At 30.4% G+C, this 26,309-nt stretch overlaps 2 protein-coding genes across 2 annotated transcripts; both read left to right on the plus strand.

Annotated features, from left to right (window-relative positions):
- Window positions 1–16,665: 16,665 nt before the first annotated feature.
- On the plus strand, window positions 16,666–19,921 carry LOC100803855 (expansin-A12). Its single transcript, XM_003526023.4, has 3 exons — window positions 16,666–16,897; window positions 17,831–18,140; window positions 19,293–19,921. Exons 1-3 carry the CDS (start codon window positions 16,747–16,749, stop codon window positions 19,603–19,605), a joined length of 774 nt encoding a protein of 257 aa, XP_003526071.1. The 5' UTR covers window positions 16,666–16,746; the 3' UTR covers window positions 19,606–19,921.
- Window positions 19,922–22,123: 2,202 nt separating this feature from the next.
- LOC100804385 (pentatricopeptide repeat-containing protein At4g21705, mitochondrial) lies at window positions 22,124–25,789 on the plus strand. The gene is made up of 2 exons (XM_003526024.5): window positions 22,124–22,506; window positions 23,971–25,789. Exons 1-2 carry the CDS (start codon window positions 22,252–22,254, stop codon window positions 25,192–25,194), a joined length of 1,479 nt encoding a protein of 492 aa, XP_003526072.1. The 5' UTR covers window positions 22,124–22,251; the 3' UTR covers window positions 25,195–25,789.
- Window positions 25,790–26,309: the final 520 nt, after the last annotated feature.

A 26,309-nucleotide genomic window follows, 5' to 3' on the forward strand; every position in this document is an offset into this window, starting at 1 on the left:
AGAGAGAGACTTTTTGTTAATAGTCCTGTATGGATTGTTTAGTCTTTTGTATTTGATTGTGTCGTGCAGTAGCCTGCACTTGTTTTTTCAAGTGATAGAAGGTTATAGGAAAAAAATTTCTTCAAATTGTGCCTTGCGGTAATGGCATATGCTTGTTTCTCTTTATTTTATTATTATTATTATTATTGATTTTTGAAATTTTAAAAGATTTCTAAAAAAAACTTTGAAATTATTTCAAATCTTATAAATTCAGTTTTTTTAAATCTTTTAAAATTTTACTATATAAATCTATTAAAATCCAAATGAATTATAAAAAAATGGTAAAATTGTACTTTTGATCTCCCACTTCCAATTTCGCATATGGTCCCCCGGTAATTTAATTCACAAATTTGGTCCTCCGATTTTATAAAATCCTGCAATGTTAGTCCCGGACACCTCAATTGGGCGTTGACCATTAAGCAGCGACGTTGACTATTACGTGTCAACGTCTGAGAGATTCCTTGAAAATGCTTGCATTTTTTTCCCCAGAGTTCATGTTCTTCTTCATGGCGGCCTCCATGCTCAACGTCGTGGCCACCACCACCAATCCCTTCTATACCGCCGCCGAAATCACAAAGGAACTCACCGCATCCAAGGCCAAGCTCGTAGTCACCCTCTTCGGGGTTGCGCCGCTGGGACGTGGGCGGAGAGGGTGACTACGAGCTTGGCCTTGGAAGCGGCGAGTTGCTTCGTGATTTCGACAGCGTTATAGAAGGGATTGGCGGTGGTGGCCACGGCGCCAAGCATGGAGGCCGCCATGAAGAAGAACACGAACTCCGGGGATAAAATGCAAGCATTTTCAAGGAATCTCTCAGACGTTGACACGTGGCAGTCAACGTTGCTGCTTGACGGTCAACATCCAATTGAGGCGTTCGGGATCAACATTGCAGGATTTTATAAAATCGGAAGACCAAATTTGTGAATTAAATTACCGGGGAACCATATGTGAAATTGGAGCTAAAGTGGGGGACTAAAAGTACAATTTTGCCTAAAAAATTCTAATAATTCATAACATTCTTGAGTAATCTTTTAAAAGATTGTTTTACATCAAAACTAGTTGAATGCCCGTGCAATGCACGGGACGGCATTTTACTGTAAGTGATATAAACACTATGTAGATTGTTTGTAAAAAGGATTGATTGCGTTGTAAACTTTTAAAAATTGCAGGAAATAATATGAAACAAACCTAGAAATTGAATAAATATAAAAAGATATAAAAAAATGTTTCTGGATGTTTAAAGCAAGTTTGAGTGCATATTAAAAGTTCCTGTCATCAATTGTATAGTCAAACAACCCAAAAAAAGCTATAAAAAATTGGAATAAATAGAGGTAAAAAAAAGTTTTTGCTTAGACATATAGTTCTAATCGGAATGAGTTTTTTGGTTTTAAATTAATTTAAGTTATTAAATATATCATGAATTAAGTTAGACATAAATGTATGGAAAGGAAAAAGCAAACAAACTTTTGTTCTAAATTTCGATTGAGACAATTAGGATCATAGAAAAGCGATTAATATAATATAATAATTACAATAATAGAGGTATATAGTGCTATGACAAAATAGACATAAATGTATGGCAAGGAAAAAAAGGGAAATTTTTTTTTCCAAATTTTGATCAAGACAATTAGGATAATAGAAAAGTGATTAATATGATATAATAATTAGAATAATATAGGTATATAGTGTTATCACAAAATAGCAAAACAAAACAAAGAAAAAGAGGGTTAAATAACTAAATGGAGAGGACAAAAGATTAGGATTGAGTTAAGTATGTAACAAAGTTGTTAATATAATTGAATTAAATTGGGAAAAACCAGTACAACAAAATGGCTAATGTGTGATGGTAATCAAGCTTAACATGGATGAAACAGAAGAACTTTGATTGTGTCATATGTGGACATAGATCGAACAGCTACAGAGGCAAACACATAAATTATATACATTTATCTGGTCTATGAATACAACATGCTGGGATAGGATTTATTTTTTTGATCAAGTAAATCTGAAAACAGAACATGGATATTACATTGTCTGTAAAACATAAGCACTCGAATAGGCAACAAATAAATATGAGATGACTACAGCAGGGAATGTCTAAGATGAACAAAGTAGACAACAATATCCCTCCATCAACAATGTTCAGTTCAGCAAACAAAAAATTTGTAGTACAGCAGTTATCAATTACTAATATAGCAGATTAAATTAAACAAACTCATTTCATTCAAATTCAAACCATGAAAACTCAAAACTCACTCATAGATTCCTTAACAATGTCAGATGACAAAACAAAATTTGAAAGCCAATATTTATGTGTAACACACCTCAACTACATCAGAAATACACTCCATGCGCAGAATGCTTAAGTCTGGCTCTACCAATAATATTCATGTAGAAAATAAAATAAAAATAACATGTGCATACAATAGTGATTGTATTGTGAGAAGCTAGGAAACAAAATAAAAATGTTTTATGAACCAATACTCATGCAAGGAAACACGTACCCACAAAGGTCAGCAAAACAAAAAAAAGTCACAAAATAAAAAATAGAATGACACTACGCAGAATGAAAAGGCCAAGAGAAAAGATGCAAGGCAAAATTTTGATGGGTGAAGTAAAAAAGAAGAAAACGAAAGGAACAAAAGGAATGGGTCAAAATGAAAATGCAAACACAAAAAAACAAACCTTGTTTCAATTAAATGACAGCAGAGGAGAAAAACATGGATAGGCACCAGAATATAGAAAAAATAAGAGAATGTCGGAGGTTCCTAAAATGAATACATCTACAGGCACAAAAGGATAGCTAGAAAGAACTTAAATAGAAGGCATTAATAATGTGAACTATTCAGACATCATATATAATTCAGAAAGCTGTGTAAGTACCAACTTAACAGTTATGTTAAGCTGCATCATATTGTACAATGATGATGAGGATGCAGTACATGATTTTGTTATCGGGGATCAGTTCTATTCCCGTGGTTTGCAAAACAGAAATAAAATTTAAGCTAATCTGTAAAATAAAAAAGAGTAAACATTTATAATATATCCGATGTTCAAAGTCATATAAGTAAATAAGAAAGAGACCATGTAGTTGACAAAATGTTAATAAAAGACAAAAAGATAGAAAAATCAAAGTACATAAACTTAATCTAATAGTCCCAATTCTTTCTCCGGCGGATGACAATTTCCCATATTTTGTCAATACTCCTGTAATAGAAGGAGACTTCATCACCGCGGGAGAAATCATTATCTGCAAGGAATTGATACCATGGTTGTACAACATATTTGCGCCCAACTCCATCATCAATCACCACAACATTCTACTATAATGGAGGTCCAAATCTTCTGAGAATGGTCATGTGTTGACCGTAGGCATTAACATGTGTCATGGCACAATTGGGGAGTCTTTGCATGGGAAAAAAACAACATGATATATAAGCATGAATTAATAAGCAGCATTGAAGAGGTTTTCATTGTTACCAGTGGTCCTGGTGCACCAAGCATTGATTGTGTGATTTTCCGCAAGTCTGGCATTCCAGTGAGGGAACGAAATAAAGATCAAACATGGATTTGTTATTGCATGCCAAGAATTTAATGACCACAGATTCAAAAATTGATAAATCTTTTCTAAATTCGTTCAGCCCTTCCACAAAGTAGACTTTTGCCCGATGTTGCCTTAGCCTGATTTGGTTTATTGCTCCATCATATCTAAAGTTCACAAACTTAGGGTACTCTGGTGCCCATTGTCGGTGGCAAAAAGATGGCACTTCTATAATGTCCTGCAAAAAATCATAGCAAGAAAGCAAATATGAATCTACATGAAGAATAAAAACAATTGGTATGTAACATTACCATATCATTGTGGAATACTGCAGTGAACTATAGGATTAATGGATTTGTGTGAATTGGATATTGAATCTGCAGTGAGAGGAAAAGCAAAAATTAAAATCAAGTATGGTACTGAAATAGGAAAGTCTAAAATATATGGAGAATGACAACAATATAATAAAATGAATGAATGTATCATCGAATGACTAAAATGAAAAACTTTTATGTAGATTGTTTGTGACATAAAGGTTTCATTTTGCAGCATTCTTACTGCTGTAAATGTGCTTATAATCATTTGGATCAAACTTTCAGGGTGATGCTCATGCCTAACTTAACAAGTCACATTAAGTCTATTTTGGAATTAAACATTGAGATGAAAACAGAATGCTGACATAAAGTATCTTTCGACTAGAATGTAGATTAACAATCAAAATAGAAAAGCTATAGCCAAGTTTTCGGATTGTTTATGTTTGTCAGAAAGTAAACAAAATTATAATTTGCTGGACTATGTCTGTTTTCTAATATGATAAAATAGAATAGGACTATGAATGTTTTCTAGTTTGCTCTAGAATTACAATGAGCGATTATTGTTGAAGATGAGAGATCAATATAGGTCCAAATTCTGAAATTTAGCAGCATAATTTGCTATCCAGAAACAATTGAGGTAAATAATAAGCATAAAAAAAGGATTTGTAACGTGATAAGATAGTCAAAGTCATGAAGAAACAGAGTAAATAACAATCCTACCAGCAGAATATTATATTTAATTTCTATCTATCAGTGGTATATTCCAAATTATAACCAACATATAGTACTATATTGCAATTTAATATCAATAAACAGAGCAAATAACAAAGGAAATTGGGTATTTGTTGTCTGCTGGTAAAAAGTTAACAAAACAATATTTATAATAGCTGACAATATTAATGAGTCAAAATATATCCGTGCATGCATTCAAAACATAAAGCAAGAAAGAAGGCTTGGTTTGATAGCTAGATCAGAATAGCAGGAGACAAAGAAAACCTAGGTATGAACTGACAAAAGTGGTGCAGAGGTTTTAAACTGGGATTATAATGTTCAAAGTAATTTGAGAAAGTAAGCGAGTAATTGATTTTACATTCACCTTGTTTGTAGCTAATGATGAATCAGAACTGGTATTTGTCTTCGTTGAGTCAGTCGATAACTCTGAAGCCATTCTCTGAGTCATTTCAATTTTTTTTCTTAGAGGAATGAAGACTGAATATCTGCTGAAGAAGTGGTCTATGGAGAATAAATGTTGAAGTGACACAATGGTTGGTGAAAATGTGTAAGTCGCGGAATACGAAGGGGTTTGAGAATTCTCGAGCATTGAATGCAGTATGGCAAGATTGGAGGTGGAGAGTCATCTGAACCATTGTGAATGTATCTGTGGTGGTGTACACAGCCAAAGTGTTTTTTTTTTTTGTTTACTGAATGTCCACAACCAATATTGATATGTATAAAAATGCAGGGAAACAAATATATGAGTAAAAAAAATCAGCATGTATTTAATATGACAGGTGTTAACAAAGTAATGATTTTTAACTCTATATATATATATATGCATGTAAATGTGACTGTCTGTTGTATCTCATGCTGACACCTGTTGAATAAAAAATAATAAATCCAACATAAAATTAATTTAAACACTAACTTTAGTTATCTTAGCATAGGAGTGAAATTTTATTTAAGATATTTAAAGTTAGAAAATATAAGGCCCACAAAATTATTTGATAATTTTGTAGTTATATATAAACAATTATTATTAATTAGCGTCATATTTATTAATTAAACAAAGAAGTCTAAAACTACTATATTCAATAATCTGACCATATAAATAAAGGATGACATATATTTGATGATAAAGATAAGACATAGACAAAGAATGTGATACATGTGATAATAAAGCATGGCATATATTTGTAAATCAAACTGGAAATGTCTAACTGAAAGGGACAGAACAAATAAAAAATTATAACCCATTCAAATAACTTTAGCTAGTGTTAAAGGGGAAAAAAATATAAAGGTAGAACATTGGAAAAAAAAATTAAGCTTTTGGGTTGTGAAAAAAAAGGTTACCCATTGGTACATATATAAACCCAAAATTTTTTTGCAGATAAAATTCAAAGTTTTTTGCAGATAAAAACCAAAGAAAACAAACATGTTGGACATAAAAATTGAAGCTTGTTTGCAGATAAAAATCAAAGTTTTAGTGTCTTCTTCCACCTTCTCTGCATATAAAAGTGATTGTATTGTGTGGAGTTAGAAAACAAAATTACAAAATTTAAGCATTTGTATTGTGAGAAGTCACCAAGAAAAGGAACTTGTACTCATAGAGTTTTGAAAAAAAAAATCACAGCTTTAGTGTGTTCCTCCACCAAGAACACGATATAGAAATCCACTGGGGAGGAAGTAGACATAAAAATCACAGTTTTGGTTTTTAAAATCGCAACTTTAGATGCTTTAAAAAACGTAGAAGACGGGTTTAAGTTTTTGGGCTGCAAAAAATCAATTTAAAAAAATTGACGAATGATATAGATTTAAACCGAAAATGCAACGCAAGGTGTAGAAGGTTCAGGAACAAAAAAAATTTAAACTTTTTGTAGTGCGAGAACTCAGAAAAAATAAAATAAAAGGAGAACACCCAAAAAAATTAAAGCTTTTGTGTTGCGAAAAATCACAAAACCCAAAACTTTTTGACGAAGCCAAAAAAATTTAACCATAAACCAAAAATCAAAGAAAACGAACCTGCACTTGAGGAGTTTCCTAATAAAAACCACACTTGTAGTGTGTTCTTCCACCTGTTGTGCATGCAATAGAAGCTAACGAAAAACATATAAAGCTTTTATACGGTCAGAAATAAAGAAACAAAGAAAATGTAGACTGGAAAAATAAATCAAAATTAGACAAAAAGAAACGGGCAAAAAATAGATAAAAATTGAACACTAATTAATTAAACGTTAATAAATTGACTGATTTGAATAGTATGTTAAAATTGATAGTGTAATATTTAAAATTGATTGTTAAGTACATACTAATCAGGAATAAGTCAATGGCTAAATTATCATCATTTCAATATCCTAATAGAATATGTTTATTAATTTGGAAATTATGATTATTTCTATATCATAACAGAATGTTAAAAATTGATTGTTAAGTACCTAATAACTTGAAATGAAAACCAACAATAATATGAATAAAATAGCCTAACTAATTAAACGTTAATAAATTAGTGCAAAATTAATGTTGAGTTACATATAGTTAAAAAAGTATGATTTTAAGATTGTCATGGAATTTGAGATAAAAATCCCATCCACCTAATCTTATCATCATTCATTACTCTTCTATTTGTTTACCCCGTTGAATATTTGAGTCTTTTCTTATCAACCCCTTTAAAAATTTGATATAACGACATTTATGATTATTGTATTTTTGTTTTTTTTATTAACTTAATGTTATAGAAGAATTGATTAATAAAAAGGATATTAATATAATCATAATAATAGAGTAATAAAAAAGGAAAATGATAATTAATAAGTAAAAATATATATAAAAAATAGAACATTTTTTATACAAATAAAAATATTAATCATATTTTTAGTCAGTTAAAATAAAGAACATAGTTTAATGATTTTCCAAAATCTGACCCACAATTGGTTCTAAATTTGAGAGAGTTTATAATGATGGAACACATCACTTAATTATTCACTTTTCTTATGTATCTATGAATATATATTTATATAAAATATAAAATTAGGATAAGTTATTTTTTTGTTTTTCAAAAAATCAAATATATACATATATATATATATATATATATATATATATATATATATATATATATATATATATATATATGTGTGTGTGTGTGTGTGTGTGTGTGTGTATATATATATATATATATATATTCTAAATTATTTGTCTTACTTAAAAAGGCATAAGTTAAATTTTAATTTTATAATTTTGAATGAAATAAAATTAATAGAATGAGAATTTAGTATAAAAATATTTAATGTCATTAATAATATTTAATGTCCGTTTTAATTATGGCCCGTATAAAGCTTTAGATGACAAAACTAAGCTAATCTTAGACAAAATCAAAGTTATATTTCATATATTTTTCGTGTTTTTAATTTATCATAAAATGGAAAGGTATGTAAAAAAATCACAAAATGGATTTTTTTGTCAATAATTAACACTTGTATTCAGTATCGACATTTTTCTTATACATGATAAAATTAAAAGAAAGATAAACAAAGAAGACCAAAGAATAGATAGCAAAAAAATGCACCAAGAAAATATGCCAAAAAAAACAAAATTCTAAGAACGGGTGAAAAGGTAATCCATAATATTTGCTTGATACACTGAGATGATGTCTAGTATTGGCGAAGTCCATCGTATGAAGTCGTCCTCCTTAGCCATCTTTTTCCCTAAGAGATCTGTACAAAAACTATATTAAAAAACACTTAAAACTTTGCATATAAGTTTTAATGGAGAAAAATGTTTGGTAAATTATAACTTTAAACTGTCAAAATAAAGTAACATAAAAATTTCTTCATTAATCAAATGGGTCATCATCATTCCAATTTTGGTGCTTCCTGATTATCAGGTCTCATACACCTTAAGTAGATAAAAGCTAATTAATGCATAATATTTCACTTATGGACCTATGTTCAGTTTATAAAGATTGTTTGTGGAAGTAAATTACATTGAAATGCATATCGACATAGTAGTTAAAAGAACCAATAACATCATCCTACATAATAAAGTCAGAGATAAAAATAAGGAAAAAAAGCTAATGGTAAAATCAGTTGTTGACTCACCAGGCCTGTCGGTGCTTCATCTAGTGGTTCTCCACAATCGATTACTTCAAGCTTTGCTAGTTCTTTTTTTTCTCTGTTATCTGTGACAAAGAAAAACACACTAAGGTGTCCACACATGCACATTAAAATGTATTTAAAGGGTTGAACTATCTTGATGTTTTTTTTATAAAAAAAACAGCGTATGAAGAACGTATAGAAGAGGGTCATTATATGCAGCCATGCACTTGAATATGTAAAGATGGATGAGGAGCACAAAAAAATTTAAGATGTTGTGTTGTGAGAACTCAGAAAACAAAATAAAGGCAAAATACCCCAAAGGATTCAAAGTTTTGGGTAGGAAAAAATCAAAAAACAAAAAAGAAAAGTTACCCAATGACACAAACATGAACACAAAAAAAATTAATTTTATTGTAGTGCGAGAACTAAGAAAACAAAATAAAGGGAGGACACCCAAAAAAATGAAAGCTTTGTGAGAAACAAAGAAACAAAGAAAACATAGACAGAGAAATAAAAAAAAACCTCTTTGAGATAAAAAGGATTTAAAAACCAAACCTTTTTGGAGTAAAAAATGACAGCTTTAGTGTCTTCTTCCACCTTCTCTGCATACAATAGCGATTCATAAAAAACAATGAACATGCAGTGAGATAAACAAAAATGGAACCAAAACGAAAATAGAAGTAAAACGGAATATGAAGAGGAATGGAGAGGAACGAAAATGGAAGATGGAGAAACAAAGAAGCAAAGAAAACGAACCTATACACACAGAAACAAAGAAAACAAACCTGTTTGAGATAAGAATGAGATAAAAATTGAAACTTTTTGGAGTTAAAAATGGTAGCTTTAGTGTCTTTTTCCACCTTCTCTGCATACAATACTGATTCATAAAAAAAAAAAATCAACATGCAATGAGATAAACAAAAATGGAACCAAAACGAAAATAGAAGTCAAACGGAATTGAAGAGGAATGGAGAGGAACGAAAATGAAAGATGGAGAAACAAAGAAAACGAACCTATAGATAGAGAAACAAAGAAAACAAACCTGTTTGAGAAAAAAATGAGATAAAAATCGAACCTTTTTGGAGTTAAAAATGGCAGCTTTAGTGTCTTCTTCTACCTTCTCTACATACAATAACAATTCATAAAAAACAATCAAGATGTAGTGAGATAAACAAAAATGGAACCAAAACGAAAATAGAAGCAAAACGGAATATGAAGAGGAATGAAGAGGAACGAAAATGAAAGTTGGAGAAACAAAGAAAAAGGAATATGAAGAGGAATGGAGAGGAATGGAGAGGAGCGCAAATGGAAGATGGAGAAACAAAGAAACAAAGAAAACGAATATGTAGACAGAGAAACAAAGGAAACAAACCTGTATGAGATAAAAATCAGATAAAAATCAAAGCTTTTTGGAGTTAAAAATGGCAGCTTTAGTGTCTTCTTCCACCTTCTCTGCATACAATAACGATTCATAAAAAACAATAAACAGACAGTGAGATAAACGAAAATGGAACCAAAACAAAAATAGAAGTAAAACGGAATATGAAGAGGAATGGAGAGGAACGAAGATGGAAGATGGAGAGGATGTAAAAAATTAGCAACAACTCTTATAGAAAAAATGGCAGAAGATAAATTTTTTAAAAAAGGAAATTAGGAAAAAAAATGACACCTTTTTTCTTCAACACCGAACCTGTACTCATGTACAAAACAAAATAAAGGTAGAATACCCAAAAAAATTGAAGCTTTTGTGTTTACGAACCTGTACTCATGAAGTTTTTGAGATAAAAATCGCAACTTTAATGTGTTCTTCCACCTTTTCTGCATACAACATGCCAAAAAATATATTGAACCATTACACCACCAAAAAAGGACGAAAACACAAAAAGCTGGGCATATGAAGCAATGAGCACGTTGGAGAAAGTCCAGGAATACAAAAAAATTTAAACTTTTGTATTGCGAGAAGTCAGAAAACAAAATAAAGGCAGAACACCCCAAAATTTTTAAGCTTTTGTGTTTACGAACCTGTACTCTTGGATTTTTTTTGAGATAAAAATCACAGCTTTAATGTGTTCTTCCACCTTCTCTGCATAAATAAACACATGTCTTCTACCATTGTAGTTCAAGAGGGAAAAAGAGAAGAATAGAAGAAGTGAGAAGTGAGAGAAAGGGGTCAGCGCACAAATGGAAAAAAAACAGAAATGAGGAGTGAGAGAAAAGGATCAAAAGAGAATGGGAATGGGTGAACGGAGTAAGAATAGGAATGGAATGGAAACGGGAAAAGAAGAGATGGAAAAAATCGGGCAAGACACGTGGAGAACGGGAAAGGCTAGACGGAGTGAGAATAGGGATGGGGAAAGAATAGATGAAAAAAACCGGGCTCGAGGGAGGGGCAAAATAATGGGAAGGGGAAAAGAAAACATGCAAAAACGGAGATTTGAGGGTTAATTATTATTTTGTTGGACAGGTGTCACCATGAGAAACAACAGGTAGTCAGAGCCTTCTTTGTATATAAGATAGAGATAATCTTTCAAAATCTCAATCTCCTTAATACTACCGGATAGAGGATAACCGACATGTTGGGGTTGTAGAAATCCTCCTACAGGATTACCTTTTAATTCAACTAGCATAATATTTGTGCATTAATATTAAATTTTATTAATATTTAAAATCTTGTATATATAATTAAAATAATGTTATTATATGAGTATAATATTATAAAATGACATTTTTAAACTTAAAATAATTAGGTTAAATATATTCTAAAATGTATTAATTTAAAACATTAGATAATGTAATAAAAAATTGTAAGTAAAAAAATATTAATGTAAATACCTAACACGTTTTCCTAAAAATAATATAATAAATAATACATTTTTAAGTAATTTTTATGTGATTTATTATAATGTAATAATACTTACATTAGTCCCTAACATATGACTTATTATTATTACTTAGAAGAATCTTCAACACTTATTTGGATAAATTTATAATGTCAAAAGTGATTTGGATAGTTATTTAAATTGTTCATTATTCATAATTGAATAGTTTTTTTTTTTAGACTAGGTACTTAGATGGTGGTTATCCTAGGATTGTTTATTGGTGGGATTTGATTGGATTTAGGGTGAAATCAAATTGGAATCAATCATATTTAATTTATTTGGTTTCATTTTTGAAAAAAATTATGGTTATGTTTAGTCTAATTAACTGAAAAAATTAGCTTAAAGTTGTAAAGCTAACTAATAAGGAAAGTTAAAAGCTAATTTATGAAATTATAAATATTCAGTAAAATTAACTTTTAAATAATTGAAAATGATATAAAAAATAATAAAATCATGGTTTATTTAAAAAAGGTAATCAAGAAATTTGATAAATATATTAAGGATAAAAATGAAAAAAAATAAATAAATAAGTTAAAAACTAATATTTTAAAAAAAATATTATTTCAAGTAGAATTTTAAAAAAATTAAAAATTACTAAAAATTATTTAAAAATTTATTTACTGAACAATTAAATTAATTTTTCAACTAATAAAACCTAGCAGAAATATTTTGTCCAACATAATTTATGCCCAATTCAATTAACACGGCCCTAGTTTAGTCCATACCATGGTTATCCTAAACAAATTATTATATTATTATCTATTCTAAAAGAAAAACTAATTTTATATTAATGACGGTAAAATATTTTGTTTTTTAATAACTAAATATTTATTTATTAAATATTTTGATTCTTTCTATAATTATCACTCTATATCTAGTTAAATTCTTAACTTAAAATATGATAATATATATATATATATATATATATATGATGATATATATATATATATGATGATAAATATAATAAAATTAAGACACTAAATAATATAGTATATAAGATCATAAGAAGAATAAATAAATGAAATAAAAAAGAAAAAAAATCCAAACTGATCATATTTAATTTATTTAGTTTGATTTGTGTTTTAAATTTGTTTATGCTCGATTTAAATTGAACTAATTCGATTAACATCGTTGCACCAACCCTATATATTACAAAACGATTAATTTAATGGGAAAAAAAAAGTTAAAGAAGTAAAGTGGTAAAAACATAAAAGGCCCAAACAAAAATATTAGGGTATTTAAACATTTTGACGGCACCTATATTAATTTTATTTTTTAAGGTATTAATATTTTGAGAGGACTTATATCAATTTTATTTTCTTATGAATTTTTTAACCATTAAGACAATAATAGATAACTATTGTGTATGAAGAAAAGTTGGTTGAAATGGGTCAACGACCACCTTTTAAGTGCTTTCAAATTCTTCAAAAGATATTAGTCTCAACTCTCAATAAACCATAGAAATACCCTTTACAATCATGTGTGTATAAAAAATAATTAACAAAATTATTTTAAGTATTCTAAATTCTAAATCAATCCGTTTTTAGAATTCATAAATTCCCTAGGTTCATCTTTTTCATAGAAATTCCCTAATATAAAAGAAAAATCAACTTTAATCCATTCCAAAAATCCCATAAAGCAAGTATATTTTTATTTGGATCTCATTTGGAAATCACTCAAGAAAAACATTCAAGATCACATATCAAGGCTCTTGAGCCCTAACCATTATCAGTTAAGCCATAGGTCATCACTTAAGCCATAATCATCAACGCTTAAGCCCCACTACTCCCAAAGATCACCTTAACCTTAGTGTTGTCATCGCTTAAGCCACCAATCACAGCTTAAGGCACACATATCCATAGCTTAAGCTCTAGTGCTGATAGAGGTTATTTCATCATGTCACGACTTAAATATGCTCATATCCACTGCTTAACCTCAAGCACTGACAGAAGCTAACAAACCTTGTCACAACTTAAGTTGTGCATATCCACCACTTAAGCTCTAGCACTACTAGAGGTTATTTCACCCTTTATCGACCCCACAATTTAAGCGATATAAACCATGGCTTAAGTCATGTAGGTACAACACAATTCCGAATGAAAAACATGGTTGCCTCTCATGGCTTCCAAACCAACCCAAAGCTTTCTCAACTCTATAAACACAATTTTCTCATCAACCAACACCATAAAAACCATTTCAAACTCAGAATCACACAAACATAGACATCAAGGTGAGGCAAATTAAGTTTCCCTTACCAACTAGGTTTTGGGATTTTCTTGAAGAAGAAAATAAAAATAAAAACTTGGTACTATCTTGGAGATTTCTTTCCTCACTCTTGCTATGGATTCAACTAGAGGAGGCCTATCTCAATGCCAAAACAAGCTTCAATCAAATTTTGGTCCATCCATTAAGATTTTAGATGGAACCCATTTCATGGCTTTTTGAAAAAGAGAAGAAACATGAACCTAGAGACTAAAGAAGCTCTAGGAATTAAAAAAAAATAAGGTCCCCTTTGAGTGAATTCAAGAGTCCTTGCTCTTGAGAGGAGAAGAAAAAGAAGCTTAGAGAGGAAGAAAATATGAGAGAATGAAATCTTCATATTTTAAAACACTTAGGGAGATTGTTAGGATTGCAAAATGGACTTTTACTATGTTGCTATACCCGTTTCCTGAAAAGACATGTGTAAGGACCAAAAACTAAGCCCAACATCAACTAAGCTCACTAAAACACATAAAGCAAAAAAAATATTATTCTTAATTAGTTATTATATCAAATAACATAAATTTAATTCCTATTCAATTTTTTTATCAAATACTTATGGTACATTATGAAGACCAGAGTGTCACATTTTATTTTTTAAATCATAACTTATTGGAAAATAAAGTTAACAATTATACATTATTTTAATCTTGACAAAAAAATACCTATATTATCTTATATTATTAGCAATGAAACAGTTTTTTTTTTACTATTAGCAATGAGACGTTTATAATAAACCATATATTAATAAAAAACATTTAAAAAAAACATATAGTTGACATTTAAATTACTTTTTATTTTCAAATACAAACAACACATTGTAGATTAAAATTTATTAAATACTATAAAATTAGAATAAAGACTCATTACATATAAGATGCGATTCATTAAAATTTATAATTTTTAATAAATTTAAGTCAATAATAAAAAAAACATATTTAACAGTTTGAGTGTAGAAAGTATATTTCTAATATTTATCAGATGTTTAAAAGAATAAACTAAAAGGTGTCTATTAAATATTCTATCAGGACATTCAAATCCTCTACTCATATAATATCATCTTAATTAAATCACCACTTGAGTTCCTGCATGTGTACATGATTGAAGGCTTCTTTGAAGAATCAAATGAATGCATGTCTATATACGTACCTGCCAATTATTACTCATAAGTACGAAATTTAGAAAAATAAATTAGCATACATAAAAAGGAAGATCATAGATAGTTCATTTATAGATAGTTTATTTATATTCTGTTTGGTTTAGGAAAGAAATAAAAAACAAAACTAGTATATATATATATATATATAAAAGCAAAACAAATAAGAAAATTTTTTTATTAGAAAAGTGATTGAAAAATTATTAGATTTTAAGGTCATTGTAGAGAAAGAAAAATAAAATTTTATATCCACGTATTTAGTTGGAAAGAAAAGATATAGATGTTTTTTCAATTAAATAAACAATTATATCCTAAAATAGATATGGGCTGTGAAGTAATATATAATTTATTGTATTTTTTTATACTTTGTATTTACTTTCATTATTTTAAATTTTTGACAGGTTTAAATACATTCTTAGTCGTTATAATTTAGTGTTTTTTGCTTTTCATCCTTGAAAAATTATTATTTTTATTTTTAGTCTTTATAAACTATTTTATTTTATTTATAATTCTTAAAATATTTTAGATAACGCTTTGAACAGTAAAAAAATATTATCTAAAGTGTCATAATAAAAAAAATAAAACAAACATAGTTTGCAATGAGTAAAAATAAATAAATAATTTTGTGAGGATGAAAAATAAAAATTTATTAAATTGAAAGACTAAAAAGATATATGTTTAAGCCTTTTTAATATATTTACTCAAATAAATTTTAAAACCATTACAAATTATACAATATTATTTTATCAAAAGGAAGAGAGCATATGAGTATTATATGACAACTGCTGAGAAATGGGAGACCAATAATATAATTTAAAAGTAAATAAAAAAAAGAAATCTCTTTAATTATTTTTCATTTTGTTTTACTAATTTATATAGAAATATGCATAAGAAGATTTACATTATTGTTTTTTTCTTTCTCAACAATTTCATTGTTAAACCAACTAATAAGGAAAACACACTAACGTAATTATTCTATTTCTCTCCCACCACTTTCTTTTCCTTTTCAATGAAACCAAAAAGAATATTAGCTAGTAATTTTCCCACATGGAACCAACGAAGTACCGAATTAAAATATATAATATCATATTGTTTTCTTGTATTGTCAGTCGTTTGTCTCTATAATATTTCTCATTTTCTTTTTCTAACATGTATATTAATTAGTTTGCCGATAAAAAAACGTATATATATCAACAAATTTTTAGATTTATTTTTCTCAATTTTTTATCATATATTTCTTATTATGTTTTAGATGTTTAAAAGTAAAATCTCACTAAAAGAATGTGCAATTAATTTTTTAAACTGGGATTATTTATCAATAAATTAATAAATATTTTGTAAAAAAAAAGATGTTTAAAAGCTCAAATGAAAAATACGTGTTCATTTCTCCACAAACACACATAGACGTACTAGTTAATTAGAAAGAAAGAAAGAAAGGAGAGAGAGAGAGGAATTGAAGACTTTGCTGGCATTGCATGTGATTGTTTATCTTCTTGTCTCAAAGTTAAATTCCGTCATTCCAACCGTACATGTCGAATGTAAGGAAACGCGTTTTCTAAAGATCAAAATCCCACCAAAGTCGTTAATTAACAGATCCAATTTTAATATAGATATCACCGACAACCGCGTATTCTATCTATAAAACTGGGCACTTTCTTCAAGGATGTACTACACCAGTACCTTCTTGTTTGGGAAAAGAGAGAAAAAAGAAATTAAAGCAAAAGTTGTTTTGTTGGTACGGTGAGAAAAATGGGGCCTCTTGTGATTTCTTCAAGTTTTCTTTGGTATCTTAGCTTTGTTCTAAGTGCTGCAGTTAGAGTAGTCCACGTCCAAGCTAATTACGGTTGGCTTAACGCTCATGCAACGTTCTATGGGGCCAATCAAAATCCCACCACCCTTGGTAAGTCATTTTTAATGTGTAAGAATAATATATATAACTTGTACGTATAACTTTCTTGCATAGATCCACATGTTAATTAGTCTGAAATATAACATGTATATAACCAATATGATTACGTTAAACATTATGTTCACCCTCATTATTCTTGATAGGAAATTAAACTTACTCAAAAATATTGCACTTGAGCGTAAAATGTTCTTCCCTCTTCATAATATTTTCTTTTTTTCTTAAAACAAAAACGATTCTATCACACCCTTTAATTATGAGGTGTGAGATGCGTATGGGAAAAAAAATACAATAAAAATTATAATCATCTACTTACTTTTTCTTTCGTCCCATTTTCTTTATATAATTGTTTTTCTTTTTTATTACATTTCTTATCACATTTACCATTTATTCTCTCCACTTTATTTCTTCATATATTTCCTTCTCATTTTTTCACTAATTAAATCCAACCCATGCCATTAGTTTTTCACACCATATAATAAATGATGTGATGAAATAAGAGAAAAATACAAGAGAAAAAAGAAAAGAAATATTATGAAAGTGATGCAAAGAGAGATGTGATCGAAGTAAAAAAAAAAAATTATATTATTCTTGAAATAAGACATGTATTTTTCTCTACTCGTATATGCATTCCTCTAAAACGTAGTTAAAAAAGTCATTCGCGGTAGCTTTCATGATGCTATTCATACCAAATTAGGAATTACTTAAACAGTACTATTACTGTTTTGCATCAAAGTAAGTGCAAGACAACTATATATATAAAAGAAACACAACATTAATAACACATGCAATACAATTACAAACATTATAAAATTGAGTTCTCCATCAATTATTTCTCCCTTAGAACGAAGCAAACGTTTGTTGTCCACATTATTTATGGATCAATCAAGCATTGAATGAATTTTGTAACAATATATTAATTTGCAGGGGGAGCATGTGGCTACGATGATACCTTTCATGCGGGGTTTGGTGTGAACACCGCAGCGGTGAGCACTATGCTGTTCAGAGACGGTGAGGTTTGTGGTGCATGCTACCAAGTGATGTGTGACTTTAGGGCAGACCCAAAATGGTGCCTTATTAGCCGCGGCGTGACAGTAACCGCCACAAACTTTTGCCCTCCGAATAACCATGGAGGGTGGTGTGACCCACCTTACCATCACTTCGACATGTCCATGCCTGCTTTCTTTCGCATTGCACGACAAGGCAATGAAGGCATTGTTCCTGTCCTTTATAGAAGGTATATATGTAGTAGGAAACACTTCCATCTTCAATACATCATTAAATTAATCATTATATTAGGAGGACTGATAACGAAATTAACACTCTTTAATACATATTATATTTGTTAAAAAATATTCAAGCCTAAAAAAATAAGAAGAAAATTCATCAAATAAAATGTGTAATATAATCCACTAAAAATTGTAATTTCTAAACAAATACAGTCAACATTAAAAAATATTTTTTAAAAAAGTGGGTTAAAAAATTTGTTATTAGCTTTTTTATATTAAAATCCCACCAACAAAACTATAAAAAAAATGCGAAAGAATAGCTTGATTGATGACACATTAACACTTTTTATCTCTAAAGAGAAATTAATATAATTTTAGACTTCCAGATTAATTAATTAATTAATATGAAACAGCAAGTGGAGGGATATTAGAACATCAACTTGATCCTCATTCAACTTTTAAAACTGAATTATGATTGTTTTACATTTTTTATTCCGATCTTTACATTATTGATAAAGAGCATTCTTTGTTTGCCATGCCTTTTATCCCGAATCTTGATTTATTTTTCAAACATTTCCTTTTTATGTTTAATATCTATTTGGTTAACTTACTATAAAAAAAATTGTGCTTGATAAAGTTTTTTAAAAGAAAACTATTTCACAAGAACTAATCGTTTTTAATAAGCAAGTGTTTTCTTTATTACCTCTATTTCTTCTATTTCTTTCCATTACATGTCTCATCATAGTTTTGTAATGCAACTCATTATTTATATGAATATTGTAAATGAGATCTAACAAGTGTAACAAATATTTAATAAATAAAGTAAATTGAGTGTATAAAAAAGAAGACATGGAACCAATATTTTTCTTAATTGATCTACATACAGCAATGCAATAGGCTTTTTTTTTATCAAAATGGATTAAAAATAAAAATTAATTATTATAATAAGTTGGTTAAGAAAATATCTATCTGGGTGATTTTTACCACGTAATAAACAAAACAGCATCACTTATTATCTGTAGTAAAAGAAACATGGTAATATACTACGAGGTGAGGAAAGGGGAGGGTTAAAAACGAACTATTGTGAGTACATTTGATCATTCATTCACTAACATTGACATACAATTAATTCCCATTTCATGTGCTTGATCTGAATGAAGGGTGACATGCAAGAGAAGAGGGGGAGTGAGGTTCACACTGAAGGGTCAATCCAACTTCAACATGGTGATGATATCAAATGTGGGTGGAAGTGGGGATGTGAAGGCTGTGTGGATCAGAGGATCAAGAAGTGGAGCATGGCTGCCAATGCACAGGAACTGGGGTGCCAACTGGCAGAGCAGTGCAGATCTAAGAAACCAAAGACTCTCATTCAAGATGACATTGGTTGATGGCAAGACACTGGTGTTCCTTAATGTTGTGCCTTCCACTTGGAGCTTTGGACAAACATTTTCATCCAAGAGTCAGTTCTTTTAGCTGCTCCTTGTGATGATATATGATAAAGAGAGACAACATTACACCAAATTAATTAACATGTCCCCAACCAACCATGCTGTTTTTGAAAAGGTTGGAATGGAGGATATACATGATCTCAATTCTCACATCATACTTCATATATACATACAGTTTCTTTTGGTCTTCTTTTCTTGATTGATATTGTTTAAGAGAATTCAATAATTAATGCAGTAGTGCAATAGTGCTGAGGATGTATTCTGCACAAGCAGAGTCAAATGTGTGCTTGTAGAATCAAAATACTCCAATTTTTGGGAGTGTTGAGTGTTTTTTATTTCAATATTTACATAAGAATAAGAAAATGATGATGGCATGATGTTAAGAAAAACTAACCGAAGTAACACTCTCTGTTTACTTTTCTTTTTATAAAATAATTAATTACATTTTATAATGCATATTTTTATATTTTATAACATTTATAACATTCATGAATAATTTAATGTATATATTAGTAGGAATATACTAAATTATTTATGAATATTTTTAAATTAATAAATTGATATATACTGTAAACTAATAATCTGATTAATAAAAAAACTAATCATAAATTATTTTTAATATAACTTTTAAAATAGTTAATATAAAAGAGAACTCTTATCATACATCAATTTATAATTTGGTTATAGTGTAAAAAAATGTTTAATTCTTTAGTGCATATATTATTTATTAAATTTTTATCATAATTATTTTAATATTATTTTAAAATTTTAATTAATTATACTCATGTACTCATACATAAATTACTATAGGTAATTGTAAAAACCAAAGAAGAAAATTACTATTTTTCATAGAGATGCTCTTCCTTGAGCTTTGAGCTTCCTCTAAGGTGGCGTGTTTGGTTTAAAGAAAAGAAATAAACATAAAAAAATAAATGATAAATTTTTTAATTACAATAGATGATAAGAGGTGTAAATGTATAAAATTTGTTGCATACATTATTTCTCTCGTTTAAAACAAACTGTCCTTTGAGTTGAAACATGACTTTTTCATCCTGCACCCCCTTTTTTCTACCAGTACTTCCTATATTTTGAAAATCCCTAACTTAACTTTATTGACTTAAATATGTTTCTTATTCTTATAAGATAGCTTTTTTTTCATTTTTAGTTCCTATAAGTTCATTTTTCTAATTTTAGATCTTATAAGTTTGCGTTTTTCAACTTTCATTTCTGTAAGTGCGAACTTATGAGAATTATGAATGAAAAAATTGAATCTTAAAGGGATTAAAATTGAAAAAAATATAAATTTATAAGGACTAAAAATGAATACAAAAACTTACAGTGACCAAAATTGAAAATGCATCAACTTACAAGGACTAAAATTAGAAAAATGAACTTACAGGAATCAAAAATAAATAAAATGCTAACATATAGGGATAAAAAAACATATTTAAAATAACTTTATTTCTACATTTGTTTCTCCTTTCTCCATCATTGACACATTCTAGAGGTGCAAAAGTTGCATATATATTTTAGGTGAAGTGAATATTATTTTTATTTGCATATATTACTGGACAGCTAAATTTGTAAGATGCCCAAAAAATTCCCCTTCTAGAAAAGCATTTCTAAAATTATGCTAACATAATTCTGTAAATTCTTTTCTGGAAGGGGTGCTTGATGAGTGTGAAAGAATTTTTTGTTTGTTTGGATCTTTTTGCTTTCCTATGAGATACAAGAAGCAAAAAAAAAAAAAAAAAGAGATGTAGGAAGTAAAGGAGTTGCTATTGGCCCCTGCCACGGGTTGAAACCTTTTTTCCCCCCTAAAAATACCCTTGTCATGGAAATACAATTTTGTTATATAGTTATACAACAAAATTGTGTTTGTTGTTTGTGGAGGGATGAGAAAAAATAAATAACGAAGACATGACTCTGTTGTATAGTTATACAATAAAATTGTGTTTTTGTTATATTTTCCCTCCAAAACTTAGCAAAACAAACTACACTTTAGTTGAATAGTTTTTTTTTACACACTGTTTTCTTATATCTCTTTTCTAGTCGATTTCTTCTTCCAATCACCTAAGCCACTACCAAACTGCACCGCATGCCGCCATCACATCATCCCAACAACATCATCACACCTCACCATACCAACAACATCATTGTACACAACACCATCCCAATAGTCAATAATAAAAAATAGAAGAAGAACAAGAATGGAAGAGAGGGGAAGGGGAGGGGTTTGATGTAGGTCAGCACGATGTCGATCTTGATTGATGTTAGGTGGCTAACGTGATTTAGATCTTAACCGGCACGATCTGTGGGGTGGTTTGGGTCTCTAGGTGATGAGCTCAATGCACAATAGTGATGTTTTTTGGGGGCACAAGGAAGGTGAATGGGAAGAGGGAGGGGTGTGGTTTGAACTGAGGGGTAAAGAGGTATTTTCTCGGATTTGTAGGGGCCATTAGCAAATGGAGTTGGGGCCAATAGCAACCCCAAAGAGGTAATTGCTTTGAAAGATTGGGCCTTCACAGCCCAGCCCAATAGTCAACTCTCCCAACTGGGTTTTATGCGCGCCTTTGCTCTGCTGTTCAGTTCGCAACTTTTCTCCTCATTTCCCAACTCCTCGTCGCAGCGTTCATAAACATTTCAACAAACACTTGGTCTGCGTTCGGCAATGCCGTTAGCGCCGTTATTCTCCGCGTCTCGGAGCCTCGCCGCTGCAGCAGCATTTCTGCGCCACTGCTCCACCGCCGCCACGACGAACCGAAGAAACCTCTATTCCCGAATCAGCCCCCTCGGAGACCCTTCCATCAGCGTGGTTCCCGTTCTCGACGAGTGGATCGAAGAGGGTAACGCCGTCGACGGGCCCCACCTCCATCACATCATCAAAATCCTGCGTACCCGCAATCGCAACACCCAAGCACTCGAGGTTCTTTAACTTCTCTCTGTTTCGTTGCTGAGCAAAACAAATGAGTTTAATTGAATTAAAAATTGTTGTCCTTTGAAAAATACATGCCAGTGCTTGTTCTTAAGTTTAGGGTGGGTAAGCTAATCCAGAAACACTTTTAGGAGAAGAAAATAAGAATAAAAAAACATGAAATGAGCTTCTCCATAAGCTCAAATTGGCTCATGCATATGTTAATTTGTAGAAGCTCTCATCTTTTAGAGGAGCTATATGAGAAATATTCTACAAATTAGCTTATGTATAAGTTAATTATAGCTTATGAAGGAGCTCATTCCATTTTTTTTTCTTTTTTTTTTTCTTCTCCTAGAAGTGCTTCTTCTAGATAAGCTTACTCAAACAAATTAGTCCTTAGTAGAAATGCTTACTCAAACAAATTAGTCCTTAGTAGAAATGGATAAACGGGAATGAATTCTATACTTAAATTAGGGTATTTGGTTTTAGGAAAGGTTTTATGTTTTTATTTTGAGTACATTGTTAGGCATGTAGTATTATTATTTTTTTAATTTTATATTTTCAACTTGAACACTTCCAAACAATCAGAAATGGTAAGAATAACTTTTAAAATAGCTATTATAAAATTCGACAAACTTAGCATTTAAATGACAATGACAAGCTGTGCTAGGAATCATAGAATGTCAATGTAGAAACTAGAAACCCTTTAGACACTTCCTCTGTTTACTCTTTAATTATGACAAGATCACCTTATTTTTAATTTTGTTTTAAAAAATTGTATAAGAAATAGTATTATTTTTTATTGAGTTTAATTTTCACATAATTTCAATTTAAATACTTTATATCATTAATTAATTAAAAATTTCCCTAATAACCAACAAAGTCCAGCAGAGTTGATTGATAGCTTGAGTTCCCTAAACATGTTGTCAAGAGTTCCATTCCTCATAATGTGTATGGAAAAGACTTTATTGAGATAGGTAAAATCCACTTTGGTGACAAATTAACACAAAAGTCAATAATATTATGATAAATTGAAATTTATAATTAGATGATAGTGCAAAAACTATTTATACTGTTATGTAACAAAAAAAAAAAGACTTTATAGTGTAGGAGCATTTTGTTTTTCATTGTTTGTTATATAAACTTCTGAGAGGAGGAAATAAGGTGAAGAGAAATGCTACTAATATACTTTGTAAAACTTACTTTCTGACACATTCTTTCTTGTTAGATAAAATTCATGTAAGTTTAACTAAATATGTGAATTTCATTTCCAAACTAGGGAGACTCACATAAATTTTAACTAAAGATACGGTGTGCTACAAAGACGATGCTAAGGTGTTGCTAGCACTCTTGAGTGAAGAGAAATGAAAACTGAAAATGAAAAAATTGAATGCTAGTAAAGTGAGGGTTTTCTTTTTCTAATTGTTCCTGGTTATGTAGCAATTACTGAGATATATCCAATCTTAACATTTTCAGGTTTCTGAGTGGATGAGTAGCAAAGGGCTCCCAATTTCCTCACGTGACCAAGCAGTGCAGCTGGATCTCATTGGTAGAGTTCATGGAGTGGAGAGTGCAGAGAGGTATCTTCAGAGTTTGAGTGATGGAGACAAAACTTGGAAGGTTCATGGTGCTCTTTTGAATTGTTATGTGAGAGAAGGGTTGGTTGATAAGTCACTCTCCCTGATGCAGAAAATGAAGGACATGGGTTTTGTTTCCTTTCTCAATTACAACAACATAATGTCCCTGTACACGCAAACCCAACAATATGAGAAAGTCCCTGGTGTTCTGGAACAGATGAAGAAGGATGGTGTTCCTCCAAACATTTTCAGCTACAGGATATGCATAAACTCATATTGCGTGAGAGGTGACCTCGCAAATGTGGAGAAACTGTTGGAGGAGATGGAGAGGGAACCCCATATTGGCATAGATTGGATTACATACTCTATGGTGACCAATTTCTACATAAAAGCAGACATGAGGGAGAAGGCTCTGGTGTGCCTAATGAAGTGTGAGAAAAAGACACACAGGGGCAATACAGTTGCCTACAACCATCTGATTTCACACAATGCAGCTCTTAGGAGCAAGGGGGGCATGATGAGAGCTTGGAAGCTCCAGAAGGCCAACTGCAAGAAGCAGCTTAATAGGGAGTATATAACAATGTTGGGTTGCTTGGTGAAGCTGGGGGAGCTTGATAAAGCTGAAAAAGTACTCGGTGAGTGGGAGTTATCTGGTAACACTTGTGATTTCAGAGTGCCTAACATCCTTCTGATTGGGTATTGCCAAAGGGGATTGGTTGAGAAGGCAGAAGCACTTCTCCGAAAAATGGTTGCGGAAGGGAAGACGCCAATTCCCAACAGTTGGAGCATCGTTGCATCTGGGTATGTGGCCAAGGAGAACATGGAGAAGGCATTTCAGTGCATGAAGGAAGCTGTGGCTGTGCATGCACAGAATAAACGGTGGAGACCAAAAGTTGATGTCATTTCCAGCATATTCAGTTGGGTCACTAATAACAGAGATATAGAGGAAGCGGAAGATTTTGTCAATTCATGGAAGTCTGTGAATGCAATGAATAGGGGCATGTATCTGTCTTTGATGAAGATGTGTATTAGATATGGGAAGCATGTAGATGGGATTTTAGAAAGTATGAAAGCTGATAATATAGAGATCGATGAAGAGATAAAGGAAACTCTTAACTCATAATCAAGGTTTTAAAAAATGGTTTACAACTGCAATTGTGGTCCCATCGTCAAAGTTTCTGGAGTCTCTGCAATTATACATCATGACTGTAATTGTGGCTGCATTTGTCCACATTTCCCACAATATCAAGGACTCACATGTGCGACCTCAACCACAATTGAAAACCTTCCTCCTGATTGCAGGAATGTTAGATATTTTTTCCTCCCTCCAATTTTTTGGTCTTACAAATGAGGTACATAACGTACGAGGTCCTAAAATAGCATTGTCTGTGTTTCGATGTATTCAAAATGCTATAGGCTAATGCTGCAATCCAAAGAAAGATAAGACTCGGAATCTGATGCTGCAATATTGGATGCAATTTACTGTGAATTAAAGAATTAGGTGGTAAGGTCATGGTGAACACTTTAAAAGGATAGAAGTTTCACTTCCAGCTACTAGAAATAAATAATGGCATTGCGTTTATCTTTACTGTTTAAAAGAATATCTGCAAAATACTTCCGAATACATGTAATTCATGAGCTATCTAATAGTATCTTAGAAGATTTTTTATATATCATGTAATTCATGAGCTATCTAATTGGAGAAATTTTATGAGTTATTCCGTATTTAAGTTTTCTTATTTAATTAAAAGTATTGATGTTAATGTTATTGAGCTTGAGCTTGAACTTGAACTTGTACTATTAGTATTTCGACGGTCATGTAGGAGCACTAAGCTACTAATAGAACGAGTTTAAACTTTACTATTAGTATTTCGACGGTCATGTAGGAGCACTAAGCTACTAATAGAACGAGTTTAAACTTTAAACTCAAAAATATTAAAATTATAATTTAGCAAAAAAAAAACAAATGGGACAAAAAAGAAACCAGTGAATCCGTACCATGTGGTCCTCGAATTTTCACGCGATCCTTGTCAATTTTTACATGATACGGAAGTACATTTTTTAATTTATAAAATAAAGTTAAGTATAAGATTAATAATTTCTCCAGAATATGACTGTTTAGTTTTTGAATAAATTCAGTTTTGACATTTAATTTTTTTTATTCTAAAAAGTTTAAAAGAATTAGTTCCTAGAAACTTGTCAAAGTCAAAACAGGTGTCAATTTAAAAAGATATTTAA

The sequence above is a fragment of the Glycine max genome, chromosome 6 (assembly GCF_000004515.6).
Source record: "Glycine max cultivar Williams 82 chromosome 6, Glycine_max_v4.0, whole genome shotgun sequence".
Lineage (NCBI taxonomy): Eukaryota > Viridiplantae > Streptophyta > Magnoliopsida > Fabales > Fabaceae > Glycine > Glycine max.